The following is a 16,594-nucleotide window of genomic DNA, read 5'->3' as shown; positions in this document are numbered from 1 at the left end:
ACCCGTGGAGCGAGAGATGCTAGATGGCAGCAAGGGCTGTGTTTGCAATGCGGACAAGCCGGTCACTTTGCAGCACAATGCCCCCACCGGCCTGTGCAAAGACCTCCACTCCAACTACGGCGTCCACCCCTTGCTCCATTTCCTACACTCCAACGCCCGACTCCAGCTCCACGAGCGAACAGAGGTCGTGGTGCTTCCCAGCGACCAGCCTCAGAAAGGGGGCTGGAGGCGGAAGAAGTCATGGAATACGACCCCGCTTCCCCAAGTGTGGAGGGGAATCCAGAAAGCCCCCTGTCGGGAAACGAAATGGATCTGTCGTGAAAGGGCCCAAACGACAGATCCACCCCAAGCCCGTCCCAACACGGGACCGGCCGCCTGGGTCCATACTATTCCTGCCAGTGACTTTGCTGAACCCGGAGAGGAAGATGCACATTCGTGTACAAGCCCTTATTGACTCGGGCTGTTCAAGAGATATCATCGCCCCAGCCCTAGTCAACGGATTGGTTCTGCCAGTCCGCGAATTGCAGAACCCAGTAATTTTTGAACAAATGGATGGCACTAACATGAACCCTGTTACCACCGAGACCATTCCAGTGGTCACGGGCATGGGCCAACACTGGGAGAAAAGATCTTTCGTCATCAGCTCGACGGCCAAATACCCGTTGATCTTAGGCAGCAAGTGGCTCTGTGATCACAACCCCCACATTAATTGGGCAGAAGGGTGTGTCACCTTTAATCACGCTAACTGTAAAACCCATCGATGGGACCAAAATTGGGGTAGTGATCCCTCCCACACCGAAAAAGCTCTTCTCACCCGGGAGGACATAAAACAAATACCCGAATATTATTGGCCGTTCTTGAACGCTTTCTCCGAAAAGGAAGCAGATACCTTGCCCCCGCACAGAAGAACCGACTGTGCGGTAGAGATATTACCCGGGGCCTCCCTGCCCAAAGGCCGACTCTACCCTATGAATCCCCGTGAACGGGAAGAGCTCCGGAATTTCATCGACACCAATCTCCAAAGGGGGTTCATCCGCCCAGCCAATAGCCCCCATGCGGCTCCAGTCCTCTTCGTGAAGAAAAAAGATGGGGGACTCCGGCTATACACGGACTTTAGAGGACTTAATGCTGTGTCAACCAACAACGCCTATCCCATCCCGCTCATCCGAGACCTCCTCAACGTCGTGGCCCAAGGTAAGATCTTTACGAAATTAGATTTAAAAGATGCTTACTTCCACGTTCGTATAAAGGCAGGGGATGAATGGAAGACAGCGTTTAATACGCCCCTCGGACAGTTTGAATACTTAGTTATGCCATTTGGTTTAGCGGGAGCCCCTTCAGTCTTTATGTCCATGATAAATGAAGTATTACATGAATTCCTCTATAAAGGAGTTGTGGTGTACCTTGATGACGTATTAATTTACTCAGACACCGAGGAGGACCACATTCAACTAGTTCAAAAGGTTCTGGCTGTATTAATGAAAAATAAACTGCCCATCAAGCTATCCAAATGCGAATTTCATAAAACCGAGCTCACCTACCTCGGTTACTGTATTTCCTCAGAGGGTTTGAAGATGGATCCATCTAAAATACAAGCGATCCAAGAATGGCAAACTCCCACTACCCGCAAGGAATTACAGTCCTTCCTGGGTTTTGCCAACTTTTACAGAGACTTTATTGCAAACTTCGCACAAATCACGCTCCCCCTAACAGACCTATTAAGAACCAAAGATAAAGGGGACCAGGCAAAGAAACCCTCCTCCAAAATACAATGGACATCCAATTGCCAAACAGCCTTTGAATGCCTAAAAAAGCAATTCGTTACAGAACCCGTCCTCTCCCACCCCAATGAAAACTGTCCTTTCATAGTGCAAGTCGATGCCAGCGATACAGCCATTGGAGCGGTTTTATTGCAGAAGGGGGAGGATGAAAGGCTACGGCCTTGTGCATTCCTTTCAAGAAAGTTCTCTGAGGCTGAGAGGAATTGGAATGTATGGGAGAAGGAAGCCTTCGCTGTCAAAGCAGCCCTCACTAACTGGCGACATTGGCTAGAAGGGGCAAGGCACCCTTTCGAGGTGTGGACTGATCATAAAAATCTGGAGGCCCTTCGAAGCCCCCGCAGACTGAATGCCAAACAATTACGATGGGCAGAATTCTTTTCCAAATTCAATTTCACTTTAAATTACCTCCCGGGCAAAACTAATTTTCTTGCCGACGCCCTATCGCGCATGCCCCAACACAAAAGCAAAAGGGAGGAGACTATAGACACTGTCTTCTCACCTACGCAACTAGGAGGCGTGGTGACTACCCGCAGCCGAGCGAACCAGCCCCTCCCGCACAGCCAAGACTGGAAAACGAAACTTAAAGCTGAAGTGGAGAAGGAGGGGGATAAAGCGCCCAAAACTAAACTAATTCAATCCCCACAGGGGGACTGGCTGGCCGGGACCAAATTCTATGTCCCCGGCAACCTCCGACGGGAGGTCTTGCAGCGATGTCACGATGCCCCCACGGCCGGTCATTATGGGTATCTGAAAACGTTACATCTAGTCCAACGGCAATTCTGGTGGCCGGGCATGCACAAAGACATTTCCCAATATGTTAGTTCCTGCCCCATTTGCCTCAGCGCCAAAACTCGGAAAGGAAAACCTCCGGGCCTCCTACAACCGTTAGAAACACCTAACCGACCTTGGGAAATAATCTCCATGGATTTTATCACTGATTTGCCCGATTCAAAAGGACATAATTGCATTTTAGTAGTGGTAGATCTGTTTTCCAAGCAAGCACATTTTATTCCGTGTACTGCTGTACCCACCGCGCGGAAATTGGCGGATTTATTCTTAAAACACATCGTAAAATTACATTCTTTTCCATCCAAGGTGATTTCGGATCGCGGCGGACAGTTCGTTGCCAACTTCTGGCGGGAGCTTTTGCGAATGTTGAATATTGAACAAGGAATCAGCTCAAGCCACCACCCACAAACCGACGGGCAATCTGAAAAAACTAATCAAATTTTAGAGCAGTTCCTTCGTTGTTATATTAATTTCCAACAAGATAACTGGGTGGATCTTCTCCCTCTTGCGGAGTTCTCATACAACAACAGTGTGCATGCTTCCACGGGAGAGGCTCCTTTCAAGATTGTATATGGAGCTCACTTCAACCCTTTCCCGCTGGACGCTCCCCCTCTCCATTCCTCTAGCTCGCCGGATGCATCTTCATGGTGGGGGGAGGCCGCTCAACAATGGACTCTTATCAAAAAACACCTCGAGAAAGCCAAACAGGATTACAAAAAGTACGCAGATTGCCATCGTGCGGCCGATTGGGATTTACAACCTGGGGATCATGTTTATATTTCCACCAAGAATCTAAAACTAGCCCAGACCAGCCGAAAACTAGCGCTAAAGTTCCTTGGACCTTTTCCGGTGCGCAAAGTAATCAATAAAGTGACTGTTGCAGTAGATTTGCCCAAGAATTTGCGCCATGTTCATGATACGTTCCATGTCAGTCTCTTAAAGAAGGCTCCACCCGATGACAACTGGCATGTCAAAGCTCCGCCCATCCCTACTCTAATAGACGACCAAGTACACTATGAGGTGCAACAAATTCTGGACTCGAAGTTCAAACGTAAACAGCTGTTTTACCTCATTAGGTGGAAGGACTTTGATTCTGGTTATGATGAATGGGTGAACTCTGTGCATGTTCATGCTCCTAGGTTAACCAAAGCTTTTCATACTCGTTACCCATATAAACCAGGGGGGGATCTATTTTAAGGGGGGCAGAATGTCAGGTCCAGTGTATATGTAAACTGTACTGACTCCATTTTCTAATGCTTTTAGTGTTTAAGTGCTTTCCCCACAGGTGCACCACTTCCCAGGCAGATTTCTCACCGGAGGAGATTGTTTTGTCTAACACCGTTCCACCAGGCATTGGCCTTGAGAGAGAGCAACTTCCCAAGACTGAAAGATGTTGTTTTGAGAACTGTGGGGGGAGGCTGGTCCAGCTGGGAACTGTTACTCTGTACCTCATGCTTTGCCCTTCATTGGTAACAATGATCGTGTACCATCCTGAGTCTCCTATTCAGGACAGTGGACTATAATGGACCTTTTCTGCAGTAAAGTTTCCTTAATCAAACAATGGACTCCTGTTTGCTTGTGAGGGGGAACCTGTAGGAAGAGCCTTATTTAGCCACAGTCTGACATGTAGGAGGGGATGGCTTTTCCCCTTTCATTGAATGTAATCTGCAGTAGGAGTACTATCATTAGAGTGATTTCAGGTCCATGCCACCACTGAATTATTCATTGCCAATACTGGTACTTTTTTGTGTGTGACTTATGTTGACGCTGTAGGGTTTTCAAGACAGGAGACATTCAGAGCTGGTTTGCCATTGTCTGGCTCTGCACCACAGTTCTAGACTTCTTTGGTGGTCTCCCACCCAAGAAACTAATCAGGGCTGACATTGCTCAGCTTCCAAGATTTAATGAGATCAAGCTAGCCTGGGCTATCCAGGTCAGGGCAGTACTGTATGAGGTTGTCCCATGTCATATGCTCTCTCTTTAAGAGATAGTTATGCTTTGGAACAGCTTGTACTCATGTAGCTGCTAAACACAAATGGAAAGTAATATGACCAAGTCTGTTTTGTTGCTGCATTAAGAACTGACATTGATGTTATTAAAATCTCCTCCTCCAACAAATGTTTTATTACTCTCTGTTGTTGATTCTATTACTTGTTTATTATTTTTATTATGTTTTCATCCTGCCTTTCCTCCAACGAGGTCATGGTGGCTCACATGGCTCGTCCCTCCTCCACTTAATCTTCACAACAATCCTATGAAATAGCTTAGTCTGGGAGAATTGTTAGCAGTCAGACCCCTCTTCTCACTGAGGAGCAGTTTATAGATATAATACCATAAACACCCTTCCTCATATATCATAAATGCAAGGCACTGCCTGGCCTGAAATGAAACAAAATGAATGCCAGCCAGGTAAAAGCATGGGAAAAGCATGGTGTCTTAGTCAGCCACCTGCTCTGACTCTCCTTCTAAAATCAGAGCAGGTGGCTGACTAAGACACCCTCCGTGCCACAGAGAGGTGCATAATTTAGGACAATGGTCCTCCCAAGAAACTCCTGACTAATCTCATCCACGCCCAATCTCACTTTCCCTCACCCATTTACCCTAATTATGCAACACTTATTCACCAAACCTGGTAGCTTTTCCCACCTGATACTCGCAGGGTTATCAAGCACCATTTACATCTATAGTCCACCTCAGGAAGACCAATTAAGCCTCTACCAACTCATTATCCACTTCCAGAAAAATCGATCAAGTTGTTGTTTTGGGGGCGAATACGTCAGCTTGACCCAGGGAGCATTTGGTCCTGTATCTGGAGTTCTTCCACCACTTTGTGTGTGTGTCCTGGAACCTGTCCAGAAACGCAGTCCATTTTGGCCTTCTTCTCTCCATGAAACACTGGTCATTTCACAGCTGCCTCCATGAGCCCTTCATCTTCAAGACTTAGAACTATAGCCTTCCCTGAAACTGCCTTCTCCCCTTTCCTCCCTGATTTCCTCTTAGCTAGCCTCATATGTGTTCTGTGTATGATTGTATGTTTTCTCAAAGTCAAAGTGTCTTTTATTTCTCTATTAATAAAAACCTTTCCAGTTGAACTGTCCGGGGTCAGCAGCCCAGCTCCCGGACTTGCCGGGAGGCAGCGGCGGGGGGCAGCCGGGAGGCAGCAGTTCAACCACCCTGGCCGGCAAACAGAGCCAGAACCTGCCTGTGCCAGGGGGAAGGGGTGAAGTTCCAAAGCCTCAGAAGGCTAGAGGGGGCAAGGGGAGGCCAGCTAGTCCCACCCTCCAGGGAGAGGACAGGAGGCAAGGCAGAGGAAGGGGGGAAGGACAGTGGGATTAGGGACCCAGCAGCTGCCCAAACAGAGCTCTTACCTGGCAGAGAGGAGAAGCAGCCCAGAGCCATGCCCCAGCCTCCACCTCAGCCTGAAGATAGCAACCTGGCTCAGGAGATGCTCAGAACCAAGCCCCTCCGGGTGAAGCTGCTAAAGGCATTCTGTGGGAAGGGCTGGGCAGCCAGCCAAGGGGCCACAGCTAGCCCTACCTTCAGTAATCAGCTCAGCCAGAGAGGCCTGGCAGCCAGCCTACATGACACAGCTGTTGCTGATCCAGGCAGAACAGCCAGCTACCCCAACTGCAGCAGCTTGAGACAGCCCAGGCCAATGCTGGAAGGCCAGGGAGGGGGGTGGCCTGGCAGGCAGGACCTGCAAGGAGGGCGGGGTGGTGAAAGAAGGCCCTATAAAGGCTGGCTGGGGGGAGAGCTCTGAGGTGGTGGGTGTGAGTAAGGAGTGATGGCGTGGAGGTGGAGTCGAGCCATGTGAGAATGGAGGCTTGGAGGAGAGTTCTTGGAGGAGGAGATGGTGGAGGTCGCAGAGGGTGAGCAGACCAGGTTGAGCAGGCCAGCGAGTGGACTGAGAGGGAGTCTGAGTGAGGTATACTGCCCCTCCTTCCACAGAGCAGGGTCCTGCAGCATCCCTGGCACTCTTCTGATGTTAGGACCAGCCCAGCTGGTGCCCCGCCCAGCGGCAGCGACAGCGACAGCTAGCGCTGACATGAACATCTGGTTGATTTATTTCAAGAGTTCTTTCTAGGGAACAATCCCCATAGACATTGGTGGAGAATCCCAGTTACTCCCTCTCATTTTGTCTCCTTGAAACTAATTTCCCCCAACTAATTAGGAGACTACCTATTTAAAAAAAAAAAAGGAGACTGCCTATTTGGGTAACAGAATGACCAGCCTTCAGTATTCTGTATCCCAGTACAGCACTGTAACTACTGTACAACTCTGGTAGTATGTATATGCTCACATGTGCACACACACGTCAATATATATACCAACCTCTTCAAGCCTCAGAAGCTACACTTCAGTATAGTTACACTTGCTGCAAGGAGCTCATCCAGAATAAGAAGGCTGAAGAAGACTGTTTAGATCACCTGTCCCATTCAGTGAAAAAGAATGCAAAGATGAAATTTCTAGACCCCTCCAGGCTCTTAATACCATCACTCTTAAATGGCACTGTTTTAGATTGTAGCAGCCTCCTAAGACCACACAAATCATTTAGAATGCTCTCCAGTCAATGGGCTTATTCCCAGACTTGGGCAGCAATTCATTAGGTTTTGAGAAATGCTAACAGCCAAAGAAACCCCTGAAAAGGGCAAAGGGTGGACTATCTGAAAAGCATGGCGGTGTTTCCTTAGTCACAGTGGGACTGGCTCTTGTTCTCTCAACAGCCCAAACTGGCACCCACAGGCCATTATATGTGTGCTGTTCTGTTTTCCTTTTTGATTGGGAGCTTCTCTGGAATAAATAAATGAATGGAAACTTTCCTTTGATGTTTTGTTAAGTACCACCAATAAGCTAACACAAAGCCATTGGAGACAGCCAATCAATCAAAGTGCCTAATTACATAAGTTGTGGCAGAAAAACTTTTTAAAAAATGTAGAAAGAATTAGTTTCTGTGAACAATGGTTCTGTTTTAACCACATTAAAGATATTAGGATGATATATGAAAATTTTTAAAAACACATGTTTCAAAATAAAAGTCATACTGTGACACACAATAAAACACACAATATCTATACAGAGCCACTGTATGCTAGTTAAAGTGTCGGACTAGGACCTAGAAGACCCAGGTTGAAATCCCCACTCTGCCATGGAAGCTTGCTGGGTGACCGTGGGCTAGTCACAAACAATGACCCTCACCTATCTCACAGGGTTATGGAGAGGATAAAATGGAGGAGAACAGCATAATGTCATTTTGAGTCCCCATTCGGGGGAAAGATGGGTACAAGTGGAAGAAGTAAATAAATACATCTTTGTATTAAAAAATCACTGACTTTGGTAGAATATGTGTTGTGACTATTGCATTATCCAATTCTTGAATATATTACTGACATTATCTTTTATTTTATAGGTTTATTGCAAGGTTGTTAGCAGGCAAAACGGCACAAATATTCAAGCTATGATTAGGATAAAACCTTCACATTGTGAATGTCTTTTAACACACTACTATAGAGTCAATGAGAGACTTAAAAATCTTTTTCCAAAATAAGTATTTTGATACCAGTAACTTTCACATAAAACAGGCAGCTTTCTTGAAAAGGCATTCAGATGAAAGCCTCTCCATGTGGTGAATCAGTTAAACATAGATTGCAGATATGTAGATTGCCATGCCATTTCAAAGGATTCCCACTCTTATCTTGAGGTAACATGGGGGCAACTGGGACAAATGCCAGCATAACCATATGTTGCTCCACTTGATTGACTCATAGTGAGGAGCAGCCACACCATATAACTAGCCTGTGGATTCCATTATCAGACCTCTTCCAGAAGTAAAAGATTATGCAGAGTCTGTAAAAATTCATTAGCAGAATCTTCTGCATCAAGGGATTTTTTAAAAAATTCCAGGATTTTAAAAAAATTCTATTGATTTGTTGAACATCTGGAATTACAGAGCCGGACTAATGATCCATCTAGCCCAGTCTTGCAACTCTATCTGGTCGCTCTTCAGAAAGCAGGATTCTTCCTATCATCTGCTATCTGAGCTTATTTAACTGGACACACCAGGGATTGAACCAACAACATAATCATTAATAGTAGAATATTGTTGGTTTAAAGGAGTCTTATAAGACTTTTAAAAACAATTTTTGGAAACATTTCTCCAAATGTATTCTTTTTATTCTGCTCTCATGCCTCCTGATTGATTTTTATTTAACTCTGATTACTGAATTTACATAATAGCTGTCTTGAAAGCGACTGCTGATGAACATGGGATACAAGCATTTCAAATCATTGAAAAGGCTAAAAACAATGGCTGCAATCTACCTGTTCATGTGCCACATCCATTTTATTTCAAATGGGATCTTGAAGGTAGACATAGTAAATTTCACCCGACAGTGACAAAATAGACAACGCAAAACTTTCTTGTATTGAAGTAGCTTTGGAGGTAAGTACCTAGAGGCAAAGCAGTTTGAATCCATTAGGAAGAACTGCTCCTGCCTATAATTTTCAGTCAGTCACCATATTGTTCAAAGGGACTAAATGACAGCATAAGTACCAAGTAAGTGCTGTACTGTATTCTTGCATGTTGTTCAAGATGGAGATGAGAGCGTAAATCATTCAACTTGAGGGTCTGATTTAACAACGCAGAGGGACATGCTGCGTTCAAAGACGCAGCTGCTTTTCCTCCACTGATCCTTTAAGTGGCAATGATTCCTCCAGATTTATGATCAATGTGTGCAAAGCCACCCCAGTATAATTGCAGTCCTTACTTGGAGGCAGATCCTTCACTTTGGGAATGTGGAAATGTTCACGGAAGTACTTGAGCTCATCTTCTTCATCCATCTGTAAAGCAACTTTCTTATCCACCGGGCTACATGCTAGCTGCGAGGCAATGTTTTCTACAATGATGACGGGTGACAGTGGTGAGCCATTAGAAGACAGATCCATTTTCAAGTTATTCATTTCTTGCTCTAAAAAAATGGGAGAAAAAAAGAGGCGGAATCTCCATTTAGATTCAACACTATACATATTGGCTAGCATCTGATATGAAGATTATTGCTATGCCTGTTGAGTTACAAACTTGGAGCTTTTAAAAGTGAATGCATGGGAATGAAAGGGGAAAGTGAGAAGTTCTCGGATCCAGCATTTTTCAAGGCAGCATACTGCTGTAGCCCTAAAGCCATTAGTTTTAAACACAATGCTTTCCCTGTAAAGCAATATCAGCAACTTCTGTGCTCTACCACTGCTCCAACAGCAGTAACAAATTCTATAGTGTCATTCACACTTGCAGAACAGAAAGCCGCAGGCAGCATTATTGTTTCTACAATCTGTGCGTCTGAAAATAGCAGGTGCATCACCACATTTCAACTTGCGTTTTCAAGCCTGAGCAATCTTCCGTCTCCTTTCCTTTCTTGACTTACAGGAGCTAAAGGAGGGATGGGGAAGTTTTTAAATTTGAAAAGTATGAGGAGTTTATTTTTTAAAAAAGTGTGAGGGGGCATACAGCATCTCCCCAGGCCTAAACATTCATCTTGCCTTGTTTCACTCTCTCCACTCTAATAACTATATTCCTTTCATTGACTCACTCAACTCGTAAGTGTGAAGTCTGTGAAGAGTATACATCCAGCATCCTGGCCGTTCAGATGGGACATAATTTCTTTCTTCAAATTATGTCATGTGTCAGCCCAAAAAATCAGCACTCATTATTTATATTTCTTTTATTTAGAAAATGTATGTTTCTGCTCTCAGGAGACATGTTTAAAATTGCCTTGGCCTGAATCAGTCCATGGCTCTATCCAGGTCTGACTGACAGCAGCTCTCCTGCCTCTCAGGTTGAGCTTCTTTAACTGAAGATCCTGGACATTGAACCTCAGACCTTCTGCATGAAAAGCAGATTGCCGACCACAAGCCACACCCCCTCCCAAAGTTGGAGAACCAAGTCAAAAGGGACTGTTGTTTACGTAGTACTGAATTTATAAATTTCCATCCATAACTTTGGTCTAATTGGATTCTAAGTGAACACCAAGCTACATATGGAAAACACCCAGGTGATGCTCACCCAGGTGATGCTCATCCAAGGTGATACTCATCTAGGTGATGCTCATCCAAAATTCAAATGTGTTCACTTGCATTTATTAACATTACTAATTCACTATTTCAGTCAATCATTAATTTAATTAGCAGTGACAGAATGACCAGTCTATATTCACTATGAACCATGCAAGGCAACGAAACTCTTTCTCCGGCATGGGCCATTGATTACTAATTACATTAAAATTAATTTCTTCCATTAATTAGTGGAGAATTGTTGTATCAGACTTGCAAGTGTAACTGGCTCTTTATTAGGCCCCCAGATTTGATGAAGATACGATTTTACAATATCAGTGGTATCAATGAACTGCCTCCAACATCTACAGGCTGAGTCACCTAAGTTACTGGGGCAGCTTGTGAAAAGTTTTCGGGTACATGTTCTACTTCCTTGGTCCAAAGAAACTTTTGGAGCAGTTTGCAAAAAGCTTTATCTGCTGCTGTACACAATAAGAAGACTGAGGGCACTTGCTGGTATGCACAGAATTTTAATGCAGCTGTTACATAAGGATTGTGTGTCAATTGGCCTTAATGGTCTATATTTGCCACTCTGCCTGTATTTAGAAACTCATACAGATCAATGTTCCATGGAGATGTCTTAAAAATGTCACTGAGCTGCATTTAAATACTGCCAGGAGCAGGGCCGTATAAACCCATGGTCAGGCCTCTAGGCTTTCAGGTATTTCGGCCCCCCTCCGGCACTTCAGTCTTTCACCCCACTACAGCTGACAGCCTGACCCTGGTACAGTAGGTACTAGACTGCTGGAGCAAGCCCTAGATGGGATCACAGACGTATGGGCCCTCACGCATCAACATGGTCAGGGGTCTTTTGCACTAAGCTCTTTCTCCCAGGGGTGACTTGGCAGTTCCCACTACAGTCCCATGGCAGTTCTACCCTCCCTTTAGCCAAGGGACAATCCCCTCCCCTGGCCAATGACACCAGCTGGGAAATATGTGCCCTCTTGCTGAGACTCCGCGGCAGGAGCAGGGAGAGAGAGAGGAGGAAGAGGGAGGGAGAGACGTTGCAGACAAACTGAGGCTATTTGCAGGCACCAGCAGCAGGGAGATGAAAGAGAAACTCTTTCATGAGTAAAGTGGCTGTGCAGTTTGACCAGCTCTAGCAAGAGCAGAAGCAGTGGCCCATCCCAGGCAGCCCCACCCCACAACCCCCATCCTCCCTCTCACCCCAGGGCAGCCTCAGTGGCTGCTGCCTTCCCATTCATCTTACTTTCCTGCTCTCTTGCCCCAGAGAAGAAGCCAAGAGCCCATCGTGTGCAGGTAACAGCAGTCAGCAAAAAATATTCACGGGCCTCTAGTTCCTAGGCTTCAGCCTAGGCAGCCTTATGAATAATACGGCCCTGGCCGGGGGTAGGTAACAGAGACCCAGCTGGTCCCTGTATGATTTGATGGGGTCACAAAAACAAAAAGCGAGTGGTTGTCTTTTCCAAACGACAATTATGTACAACCTCATTGTTAACTGGTTCACCATGACTATAGCATTTACTGCATCTGATCAGCAACACATATCAGGACAGTTTTATCAAATGCTGACATTAATGGAACATTAAATGCATAGTCCAATGATAGGGTTGCCAAGTCCCTTTACCCTCCTGGCATGAGGGGGGCAGGCACTCACCCTTCTGGACATGCATGCACTCCTGGGGTGGTGCAATGACATCACTTCTGGGAAGAGATATCATTGTGCAGGGGCTGGGAGCGCTCCTGCAGTTCGCAGAATAATAACATAATATTTGGTTTATATACCACCCTTCAGGACAACTTAATGCCCACTCTGAGTGGTTTACAAAGTATGCTATTATTATCCCCATAACAAACACTCTGTGAGATGGGTGGGGCTGAGAGAGCTCCAGAGAGTTGTGACTAGCCCAAGGTCACCCAGCTGGCTTCAAGTGGAAGAGTGGGGAATCAAACTCGGCTCTCCAGATTAGAGACCCGTGCTCTTAGCCACTACTCCAAACTGGCAGAAGGCTGACTTGAGCCTCAAACAGGCCCAACTCTGCCATTTGGGCCCAAATTGGCCCACTATGAACCATGGGAGCACTCCTCGAGATGGTGCAATGACATCACTCCTGGCAGTGACATTGTTGCACCACCCCAGGAGCATCCCTGGGAGGCCTTTTCCTTGCCTTCCCCCCCTCCTGGCCAGGTGCATGGTATTGGGGGCAGAGGTTGGGAGCAGGGGATGCCCCACTCCCACCGTGTAACCTGGGATCCCTATCCAGTCACAATGAAGAAAAATTGAAAATTTGGTATAATACTATTATGAAGTAAGATTAACACACACTAATGAAGAATCAATCAACGTCTTGTTCAGGAAAGGATTTACAGAAATCAGACTTTGAGAGCAGATTACAGAATGGATTTTGCATCTAGAATAAAGCCTCTAGCTAAAGCCAGGTGATCCACTCAAACTTTAAAAACTTCTGGGGTGAGTTCATTTCAATAGATTTACACATGAGCTTATTTGTATCCCACTAAAATCAAAGGTAAATAAATATTCTTGTCTTTGGCAGGATAACACACTGTGGCCATTTCCACACACGTTGAATAATGCACTTTCAATGCACTTTCGCAATCCTTTAGAAGTGAATTTTTTGTTCCACACATGGAAAATCAGTTTCAAATGTTCACTAAAGAGTATTGAAAGTGGATTATCTAACGTGTGTGGAAGCAGCCTGTAACTGTAAGCAATTATAAAAATGAAATAAAATGTGCCCCTAGTCCCTCAGCTTCAGTAACAGTGCAATACAGTGGTTTGTTTGGCACTGTAAGCTCTCCTCCCTGTTTGTATGCTTTAATGTGTTTATGTTTTATTTCATTATATTGAATGTTTTATGTATATTTAAATTTTAAACACTTTTTAATGTTTGAAATATCTTAAATGTTTGCCACATTGAGAACCCTGAATTTGGTAGAAAGGTGGCACAGAATGCAACAGTGAATTATTCAAGAAGGCTTTTTCCTCAGATAGGAGGTCTGTACTGTAAGGAAGTGGTCTCAAAGAGATGCATCAGTAAAGGGAGAGGGAGGGACTATAGACTTTACTACTATGTACTAACTGTTGCTGGGTTACTAGGTCCCCTCACCTCCTGGCAGGAAGGAGGGGGACCTGGCACTTACCAGGTGTGACCTGTTCATATATACATGAAGCATGCATCCTTCTGCTGGGCACAATGAAATCACTTCCAGAAGTGACATAATTTCACCTGGTGGTGGGCATGCTCCTGTACTTCATAGGGGCCAATTTGAGCTGTGCGCTGGCCTGAGAGGTTTTTTGGCTGCCAAGCCTGCTCCCTGGGCCTTTCCCCCCACCAGTCAGGTGAGTGTTGACAGGGGGGCAGAGGCTGGGAGCGGGGAATCCCCTGCCCCCCACAGGGGGGTTGGCAGCCCTACATACAATCCCCCTTCAATATTTCAGCCTTAGAATTCCTTATGTTCTGTTTCAGCATTTCTTCAACTCTGCATTGGATTTCTGCTGGTTTTAAATCTTTGCAAATTTACATTTATATACTTTATTATATTGTTTATTGAAATGTCTTTGAAAGCTGATGTAGCATAATGGTTAATGGTAGGCTGCAAATCAACACTCTGCTGGTTGAAAACTCACAACTGCCATAACCTCAGCAGATTGTCTTGGATAAGCCGCTCCTCTCAGCCCCAGCTCCCCAGCTGTATTGTGGGGACAATAATACCTGGCTTTGTGCTCTGAGTGGTGCACTAATCTCTCTAGAAAAGCAGTATATAAGCGCAGTTGTTGTTGTTATTTTGACTTTACTGACTTACACTGTATAATCTGCTTTGAGTCTCAGTGAGAAACACAGACTATAAATAACGTAAATAAATAAATACACACATAGAAACGTTTTAAATAAATAAATAAATCCTAAGAAGAATAACACCTTTCTAAGTCCATTGAAATCAACAGGCTTAGAAGGATTTAACTCTGCTTAGGACTGCACTTTAAATACTCTAATTCCTATTAAGCAGGGCCTTTAGTTACTGCCAGCAGACAGCAAGCATAAAACCATTTTTCATAAACATTGTTTCTTTCAATAATAGCTAGATAAAAATGAAATGTATTTTGCCCTTCTGAAATGGGACCCAAAGCATTAACATCCCAGTGACTCTTACATGGTTCATTTGTCAACATGGGCGAACATATTTATCTCTGGGAGCTAAAAAGCATATCCCATTTTCTGCTTTGATTTAATCCTGTTTATTTTGGCTTCTCCTTTTGCGTCCACGTTTGCTGGCGGTCCAATTTCCTTCTAAATCTAGGAGCAGCATTTCTTACCTTCAGTTAACAAGTAGTGTTCTTTCTGTCAAGATTCAGTGTCTGACAGGATTCGTTTCCCTTTTCTACCAAAGTCCAGTTTCTCCCCTCTATTTGCATTTTGCTCCTGCCCTCTGAACTCTGATCTCCTCCCATCCTCCTCCTGTACTGGAATCTAGCATTCTTGCACAAGCATGGAATAGTCCCCTCAATACCTCACACACTTTCATAAACCTTAGCATTTTGCACATTTAAATGGTATTTTAATTCTGTTTCTCACACTTTTCTTTGTAATGCTATCCTTGATTTTATATTTTTCACCCCTGCCCTACTTAACACTCTGCATTTTCTGCTTTTTTATTTCATACCATTTTTTACTATCTTATTTTCTTTTTCATTTTCCTCACATCTAGGTAACAATAAAAGGGAGGGGAGAGTCACCATTAGGTCTCGCAATCTCCATTTTTAACACAACAGATGCAGTCTAAATTAATCAAGCCAGGAAAGCTTTTATTATATATTCCATAATCATAAATATGCAGCACATTACATGTAAGTGCTACTTTAAAAGCACATGAAATAATCAAACTGCAGTGGCAACATGGCTATTGTTTCTCCTTTGCTTCTCTTGACTTATTTGCTGACAGAAAATTACCAACAAACCTCTATTGGCTGTATTATTTCATAATACATTTGCCTCTGGTGTTCGTATTTATTCAGAACAATGATGATATAAACATCATCATAGCTATCTTATTCTGAACTTGGCCCCACAGGGTGAATCAAATTTTTTTCAAAATACATGCAGGTATAGAAAGAGCAGATGTTTCTACAGACCTGAGGGAGAACCCCACACCATTGTATTTTGGGGGACATGCTGACAACTATTGGCATGCCAAGGAGATAATGAATCTTTGCACCATCCAGGACTGCTTGTGTTGTATTTTTGTTGGGACCTCTAACTACATACAGGAAGTAGACATGGGCATGAATCGAAATACAAATCAAATTTTGTGATGAATCAGGCCGATTAGTGTATCACGAAAATGTGTTTCATGGGGTGCATTTTTCATGAAATCCATGACTTTTTGGGCTGATTCATTTGATTCGTGAATGCTTCATGATGCCAGACAGGCTGGCGCCGATCCATTGATTCCCTAGGCAGACTTTTTGTTGTTGTGGAAACCCCAATCTTAGCCCACATAACCTTGATAGGAAGCTCTACCTGCCAACCTGAAATCTGAGCAATGCAGGTCTGCACAAGTTTACCTGGGAACTGTAGTCAGAGACTCCTTCCCTTCTCTGTTTCCCATCTCCATTTTTAAGACCGGAATGTATAGTAGTGGCGGCAGCAGCCTCAGCAGCTCCTTCTGCCACTGCTCGCTGCTTGCTAGTTTCAGGAACCCTTCTCTGACTCTCTACCTCCCGTCTTCCTGCTGCTCTGACATGTCTTCCCACCCACCCCCACCCCCAAGCTCCCCGGAGTGGATCCTGAGTGGATCTGCTCTGCTCAGCTTTTCCTTTGAGAACTTGGAGGCGGGGGGAGGGCACGTCAGAGCATCAGGAGGACAGAAGGACAGAAAGAAAAAGTCAGCAAAGAGAACCTGAAGAGAGGAAAACCCAAACAGATCTGTTCTGCTTTTCTTCC

The 16,594-nt window shown here is 44.8% G+C and overlaps 1 protein-coding gene across 1 annotated transcript in view; it reads right to left on the bottom strand.

Annotated features, from left to right (window-relative positions):
- KYNU (kynureninase) overlaps window positions 1-15,046 on the bottom strand; it is a 227,509-nt gene extending 212,463 nt beyond the window's left edge. Inside the window, exons 1-2 of the mRNA XM_054972577.1 lie at window positions 14,968-15,046; window positions 9,335-9,535 (exon numbers count right to left, since the gene is read on the bottom strand). Of these exons, the coding sequence (XP_054828552.1) occupies window positions 9,335-9,527 (193 nt within the window). The 5' untranslated portion in view covers window positions 9,528-9,535; window positions 14,968-15,046. The remainder of the gene's footprint in view (window positions 1-9,334; window positions 9,536-14,967) is intronic.
- Between the last annotated feature and the right edge of the window lie 1,548 nt (window positions 15,047-16,594).

This window comes from Eublepharis macularius, chromosome 2 (assembly GCF_028583425.1).
Source record: "Eublepharis macularius isolate TG4126 chromosome 2, MPM_Emac_v1.0, whole genome shotgun sequence".
In the NCBI taxonomy this organism is placed as follows: domain Eukaryota; kingdom Metazoa; phylum Chordata; class Lepidosauria; order Squamata; family Eublepharidae; genus Eublepharis; species Eublepharis macularius.
Note: the sequence above shows the minus strand (reverse complement) of the source record. Positions and strands in the feature narration are given on the sequence as shown.